Source organism: Otolemur garnettii, unplaced genomic scaffold, assembly GCF_000181295.1.
Source record: "Otolemur garnettii isolate 467f Iridium unplaced genomic scaffold, OtoGar3 scaffold00104, whole genome shotgun sequence".
Classification (NCBI taxonomy): domain Eukaryota; kingdom Metazoa; phylum Chordata; class Mammalia; order Primates; family Galagidae; genus Otolemur; species Otolemur garnettii.
In genome coordinates, this window is record NW_003852499.1 from 6,631,091 (window position 1) to 6,638,814 (window position 7,724).

The 7,724-nt window shown below is 38.5% G+C and overlaps 1 protein-coding gene across 1 annotated transcript in view; it reads right to left on the reverse strand.

Annotated features, from left to right (window-relative positions):
• The window catches only part of KDM5A (lysine demethylase 5A), a 104,420-nt gene that overhangs the window by 57,015 nt on the left and 39,681 nt on the right, over positions 1-7,724 (reverse strand). Inside the window, exons 5-9 of the mRNA XM_023517084.1 lie at positions 6,661-6,766; positions 5,775-5,866; positions 5,033-5,191; positions 2,270-2,389; positions 1,442-1,600 (exon numbers count right to left, since the gene is read on the reverse strand). Coding sequence (XP_023372852.1) covers positions 1,442-1,600; positions 2,270-2,389; positions 5,033-5,191; positions 5,775-5,866; positions 6,661-6,766 — 636 coding nt within the window. The remainder of the gene's footprint in view (positions 1-1,441; positions 1,601-2,269; positions 2,390-5,032; positions 5,192-5,774; positions 5,867-6,660; positions 6,767-7,724) is intronic.

A 7,724-nucleotide genomic window follows, 5' to 3' on the forward strand; every position in this document is an offset into this window, starting at 1 on the left:
AAAAAAAAAAAAAAAGACTAGCCTGAGCAAGAGCAAAACCCTCCCTCTGCTAAAAATAGAAAAAATAAATTAGCTAGGTGTTGTGGTGGATGCCTGAAGCCCCAGCTACAGGAGGATCACCTGAACCCAGGAGTTTGAAGTGGCTATAAGTTAGGCTGATGTCACAGCACTCTAGTCTGGGAAAACAGAGTAAGATTCAGTCTCAAAAAAACAAAAAATAGGCAGGGCGTGGTGGCTCATGCCTGTAATCCTAACACTCTTGAAGCCCAGCAGGTAGATTGCCAGGTAGCAGCCCATATAGCCTATGGCTAGAAGGAGGAAATACCTGTAATGGAACACCTTGGTGAAAAGGGCATGGAGAGAGATTTAGTTCTAACAAGCATGAGAGCTCGTGAGAGCACTGGTAAATTAGTAGTCTCTACACCTGTGGTGTTAAGAGTCATGAGATCAGCCTTATATTAGGCTGGAGCAGAAGGCAGCAGAGAGCATGCACATTCTACCACGGACCTGCTTACTCTGAAGCTGTCTCCTCTCCTGCCTGCAGAATGCCAGCACAGCGTCTCTCTGCCGAGGATCACCAAGCTCTACTAAAGATTAAGCTCTATCTGTTCTAAGAAGACTGCTTTACTCTTTCTAAGACACACACTCACTCTCTCTCCAGCTAAAGTAGATAGCCCTCAAGCACCTAAAAGAAATTGTTCCTGAGCAAGGTACCTTGGCGGTCCACGTCCGGAACCTACCTAAGCCAGGCCTGAGACCTGGCCAGTCCTGGGCCCTGACAAGTGGTGTCAGAAGCAGATCTCCTGACACGTGAGCTCACCGGTTTAAGGCCAAGAGCGAGACCCCATCTATAAAAAAAAATCCAGGCGTTTTTAGTAGGTGCCTGTAGTCCCAGCTACTCAGGACACTGAGGCAAGTGAATTGTTTAAGCCCAAGAGTTGGAGGTTGCTGTGAGCTCTGACACCATGGCCCTCTAATGACAACAAAGTAAGACTCTGTCTCAAAAAAAAATTTTTTTAAATGAAAGAAGATACACTATATTACACTGTCCAAATCCTACGTATTTAATATTTTAAGTTAATATAGCCCTTTAAGATAAAGGTAGCTTTCTGGCTTGGCACCTTATACACCTAACGTGGCGGGTTTGAATTCAGCCCAGCCTGCCAAACAATAATGACGGGTGCAACCAAAAAATAGCCAGGCATTGTGGTGGGCACTTGTAGTCGCAGCTACTTGGGAAGGGGAGGAAGGAGACTCGCTTGAGCCCAGGAGTTGGAGGTTGCTGTGAGCTATGATGCCACAGCACTCTACCCAGGGGGATAGCTTGAGGCTCTGTCTCAAAAATAAATAAATAAATAAATAAATAAAGATAAAGGTAAATTTCTATGCCAAGGCTAAAGCAGCCTGGTGTATGTAAAAGTTTGGTTAATACTATCTGCACCTCTTCTTCTGGCAGCATCTTTCTCCGACCATCCTTTACAGGAAATCCACTTCCAAAGTCTTTTGAGGAGATATCAGCTCCATACTCCACAATAACATCTTCTTCAATGCTGCTCACCAGTCGCCAGAATTCCTTTTCTACGAGTTCTGTGGGAACCATCTACACAGGTAAAATAAAGATGATAGATTATTAATTCACTATATAACCACAGCCCCCTATAAACATAAAACACAGATCAAGTAAAGATAAACCCAGGGTGAAATAAAAAAACTTCTCATTTTTTTAGGGCAGAAAAAGATACTGGCCTGGAGAAAAGCTCCATGAAGACAACATGAATGTTCAGAAAAACATAATCAACTTATACTGCCTTATTATGAAAAAACTGCTTCCCAACTACAAAAAACAAAGATGAATCAGCACATCAAAGATGAATAAGAAAATGTAAATGGCAAGGCTGACTTTTTGGCAAATTTTTTTAATAGAGACTTAAAAAGCTCAAGATCTCATAGAGAAAGAAGCAAACCCTAAACAAAAGCAGCTCTTTCCAAACACGTCATGCTTTTTTGTAAAGGATTATTCACTGAGGACTAATACAACAATCCGAGCATCAAAACAGATTTTACAACAGAAGGATGCAAACTGCCACATTAGAGAGAGAGAGTAAAACAAAAAGAAATAGATGTCAGGCCCCTAATTTTAAGATTTAGTGTTCTATAATTTTTTTCATGCTACTGTCTATAAAACAATAAAAGTAAAAAAGGAAATCAAAAGTTCAGACTCAGAAAAATCTTTGTACCTCTCCAAACTGACCTACAGATAGCTACTCACATGGACTGGCATATTGAAATAATCAGACTTAAAATTATCTGCCATCTCTCCAAAGCTCTGAAGTGTATACTCTCGTACAGCTTGCTCAAATCCAAAGGCTTCTCGAGGTTTGTTACATTCCTGGAAAGAAAAAAAAATCTAAGATTAACTCACTGAAAATGAATTTTAAAAACTTTATTTTATTATTTTTTTTAGAGACAGAGTCTCACTTCATCACCCTTGGTAGAGTGCCGTGGCATCACAACTCACAGCAACCTCCAACTCCTGGGCTTAGGCGATTCCCCTGCCTCAGCCTCCTGAATAGCTGGGACTACAGGTGTCCACCACACCCCTGGCTATTTTTTGTTGCAGTTTAGCCAGGGCCTGGTTTGAACCCACCACCCTCGGTATATGGGACCGGCACCCTACTGAGCCACAGGTGCTGCCCTGAAGAAAGCGTTAAACTAATGCTTTTACATACTACCTTCTTTGATCATCTCCCTAAATCAACAGTTCTCAACCTGGGTCGGGACCCACAGGAACTGTATTAAAGGGCCTTGGCATTAGGAAGGTTGAGAACCACTGCCCTAGATAAAGCAAATCCAGTCAACCCTTAAGAACAAAAAAATATCAGCTACTTGCAATATCATTGTTAGGAAATTACCTCAAGTGTATTTTCACAGCCTTCCAATGGAAGCTTTAAACTCTGGAGTTGGCATTAAGCTCAGGTACAACAAGCACACAGAACAGTGGCCCCCAAGCTTTTTGGCACCAGGGATTGGCTCCAGGGAAGACAATTTTTCCCACTAGTGGCAGGGGAAAGGGTCTGACAGGAGGTAAAGCTCAAGCAGTGATGCAGGTAAGGATATATATACAGATGAAGTTTATACCACTCACTTCTTATGGTGTTGCCCAGTTCCTAACAGGCTATGGTACTGGTCCATAGCCTGGAATGCAGACCCAGAGAACTACTGACTTGGAATCAAGCTCAGAGATGTGTTTTTTGTTTTTTTTTTTTTTAAAGGCTAGTCAAGAGAAGCAGTTGAGAGTAGAGAAGGAAAAGGAATTCCTAACTGGTTGTAATCAATTATTAATAGCTGTAAACATTAAACATGACTACACTCTGACCAATCAATACCTATCATTCTTAGCATACCAGTGGATATGGCCATGGAGAAAGTAAATGTTCATGAGGGAAGGAAAGGTAATAAATAGATTAAGGAAATATGCACTGGAATGCTGTTATCTGGCTAAGAGAATACTTTGTTCACACTACCTATCGCCATGGCCAATGTCTTAACATAAATATTCACTTAGAGGAGAACTGCCTTCTGAATCTTTTAACCTTATAAATAGTAAATAATTATTATAATAATTCAAAGGCCATAAAAGACCTTCCAATGCATTAGATATACCCAGTCAAATCTATAATAACATTTTGTTAAAAAAGGTAAATAGACTAGGCATTTCATGACAATGACATCATTATAATCTTTCGATTAAAAAAATTTAGTACAGGGCAACGCCTATGGCTCAGTTAGTAGGGCACCAGCCCCATATACCAAGGGTGGCAGGTTCAAACCCGGCCTTGGCCAAACTGCAACAAAAAATAGCCAGGCATTGTGGCAGGTGCCTATAGTCCCAACTACTCAGGAGGCTGAGGTAGGAGAATCGCCTAAGCCCAGGAGTTGGAGGTTGCTGTGAGCTGTGATGCCACAGTACTCTACTAAGGGCTATAAAGTGAAACTTTGTCTCTAAAAAAAAAAAAAATTTGGACAAGCTAAAAGACACTATCAGTTTATTTATTAGCATGAAAACATAGGGCAGTGTCTGTGGCTCAAATGAGTAGGACGCTGGCCCCATATACCAGAGGTGGCAGGTTCAAACCCAGCCCCAGCCAAAAACTGCAAAAAAAAAACTGGACACATACCAAGTTCTACAGTTTCATGTCTGGTTCTACTTTCTTTGAAAAAAATTAAGAAAGAAAAAAACCTACAGGTTTTCCTCATTTTTATTGCTGTCTAGCAATATGAATATTCTGAAAAGTCTCATTAACCTACAACAATAAACAGAAATATCTAACCTCCAATGTACAGAGCCCTATTTTGAAACTAATTCATAGCTTTTATAGGAATGTCATAACCTAATTATAGCCTTAGAATATGGGAAGGGGGTAGGAGGGTGAGGTGAGGGGGGATGGATGGGGGGAGGGAGGGAGATTGGTTGGGGTCACACAAGTGAATCTTTCTAAAAGCAGAGTATGAACGTTTTAACTCAATAACTAAGAAAATGACATGAAGGTTATCTTGACCAGTTTGATGAGAGTATTTCAAAATGTACATGAAAATAGCACACTGTACCCCATGATTGCATTAATATACACAGTTATGCTATAAGAAATAAAAAAAAAAAGAGAAAAAAGAAAAAAAATGTTTGGGCTACAGTGGTTTTAGAGTGGTTATCACAAATAACATTTGTGATATTATAAATTACAGAATTTATAAATGTGTAAGTTAGAATACATGATTAAAATTTTATAATCTGAAATTTATATTAAATGGAGCAGAAAGATAAAATAAAAAAATCTAACCAAGAGTCAAAAAAGAACAACGCAACGCAACTGTTACATTTCCATTCAATGTAGTTCTTTTTAATATCCCGAAAACTGCAAACACTGAAGAACAAAGAGTGAGAAAAGCTTTTGAGAGTGTGTTCACATGGATGTGTGTATGCATGCATTATTGTTTTCAGTTAAAAAAGGACCCAGAAAGATTAGGCTTATACCTCAGCAACACATTTAGGACACCTCCAGTCTCCTTTGGGCACATCAGGTAGTGGAGGAATTAGACAAAATGTATGATAGCTGTCATCACATCCATCACACAAAAGCAATTTATCTTCATTGTTTCCCCGACCACAAAACATACAAACATACAGATCAACCTGTTTAAAAAAATGAATATATTTATTTATTTTGTTTCTATAATAAACTTCTACCTGAAACTTAGCTGAAACAAAGCAACATAAATAAACATAACTTAAATCCTGCATATCCATGTCAAATCATCATATTTAAACAGCTTTCCCTAAATTTCCTTCCAGAGCTTCCATAGGTAAGTTATAAAAGCATATTAAGTTGTTAGAATAACGAAAATACTACATATCTAGAGTATTTGAAAATCAATTTATATTTCTAAAAAATAATACCACATAGTTCTTCCTACATACAAATACTCCCTGGCAGAAAATGAATACTGAACGCTATAATACAATTCAAAATTTACATAAATTCATATTAATTCTCTCAGTTACCCATAAGGTATATGACTTAGGGGAAATAGTTAAGTATATGGGCCAAAACAAAGTTAAGATCACATGAACCAAAGCTGCAACTTTACATATTTATCATCAAGTCTTCTAAGCAAATGAGCTAACTAAATCACATACCAAGATATACCAATGTAAAAAGTACAAAACTAAAACAAAAATAAATCCTTTCCCTTCTGATATATCCCAAAACACTTACAAAGTTAACAGAGAGCGTTCCTTTCCGTTGTCTCATTTGCATGTTAAATGTGTCTGACCTATTGGTAACTTTCCGTCTTCTGGTGACCTCATCTTGAAATAAAAAGTTACATAATAATAGTAAAAACTATGTTGAGAGCTTACTATGGACCAGATACTATTTAAAATTATTTAAATAAGTTGAAATCTCACAACACTATGAGGCAGATATACTATGATATCTTATTAATAAAGAACCTGAGGTATAAAGTAGTTAGTAACTGGCTCAAAATCACACAGCCAATCAGTGGCAGATTTGGGATTCTAATCTAGGCAACCAAGCTCCAAGGAACTTAACCATTAGTGCTATACTTGTATTCAGTACTTACTATATACTACATATATGTACTACTTGCAGGGACTCTCAAATTAGAGACTAATTTTTAAGATTCACTGTGGACAGACATGGTGGCTCACACCTATAGTCCTAGCACTCTGGGAGGCCAAGGCAAGAGGATCCCTTGTGCTCCTCAATCTCAACAACAGTAAGAATTCACCTTTACCAAAAATAGAAAAAATTAACCAAGTGGTGTGGCATGTGCCTGTAGCCCCAACTACTCAGGAGGCTGAGGCAGGAGAATTGCTCTAGCCCTGGAGTTTGAGGTTGTAGTGAGTTGTAATGATATCACTGCAATTTAGCAGAGGTGACAAAGCGAGACTGTCTCAAAAAAAAAAAAAGAAAAGAAAGGGAAGGGGAAGGGAAGAAAAAGCAATTGGCCTAAGAACCATGTTTTTAGTTTATAATTCCTAAAAATTCCCAGCACAGACTAAACTTCAAGTATGATTTGAATCTTTTTACAACATTTGTTACACCTTATTTCTTTTCATGATGAAATAATAGAATTTACCTTCTTTATCTTTTGCTCCTATTGCCAGGCCCACAACTTTGGGCCCAGCCCCAAAAATCTGAAGTTTCTTCAGTTCTGTGCTTCTGTTCACTTCTCCAGATTCTGACTACAAAGTAATAAACAAAATTCATGTTAGCATAATTACACTGATTCATTCATTTGTCTCATTTTATTATTTTACTTTTTTTTTAAGAAAAGAGGCCTCCCTCTACTGCCCAGGCAACAGTGCAGGGGTGTCATCACAGCTCACTGCAATCTCAAACTCCTGGGCTACCACAATCTTCTTGCTTCAGCCTCCTGTGTAGCTAGGACTACCAGCATGCACTACCAAATCTGGCGTGCATTAATTTTCTTACCCAAAAGATTCTCTTCAAAATGAAAGAAAAAATTATTTGATTTCTTCTCCCTAAATTCACTCACTGACTCTTTCAACAGTTGGACACAGTCACAAAAGCACCATGAAAAACTCATATTCTTTGTCACTAAATAAAATTTGTCTCTATCTCATAAAAATACAGTAATCAAGTTATCTAAGGACAGACAATAGGAATCAGAACAACAGGTTATTATGTGATAGAAATCCCCACCTCTAACTTGCTAATGAACACCTTGCTAATGAATACCCACCTCAGGGAATGAATTATGATTACTCTAAACCAATCATGCTAATCCCATTTCTCTTTGTTTGATGGCCTAGCTAGGGGTAGGAGTATGATCCAGGTCTAGCCAGTAAGACATTTTAAAAAAAAAAAAAAGGTGTGTGTGAAAACCCCACACTATACCCCATAAGTGCATTAATGTACACAGTTACCATTCAATAAAAATAAATAAATAAATAAAATTCAAGATACCGATGTTAAAAAAAAAAAGGTGACTCAGCACCAGACACATGTTCCAAGGCTGGTGGGTTTGAACCCAGCCCGGGCCTGCTAAACAACAATTACAGTGCAACAAAAAATAGCTGGGCACTGTAGCAGGCATCTGTAGTCCCAGCTACTTGGGAGGCTGAGGCAAGAGAATCGCTTAAGCCCAGGAATTTGAGGTTGCTGTGAGCTGTGATGCCA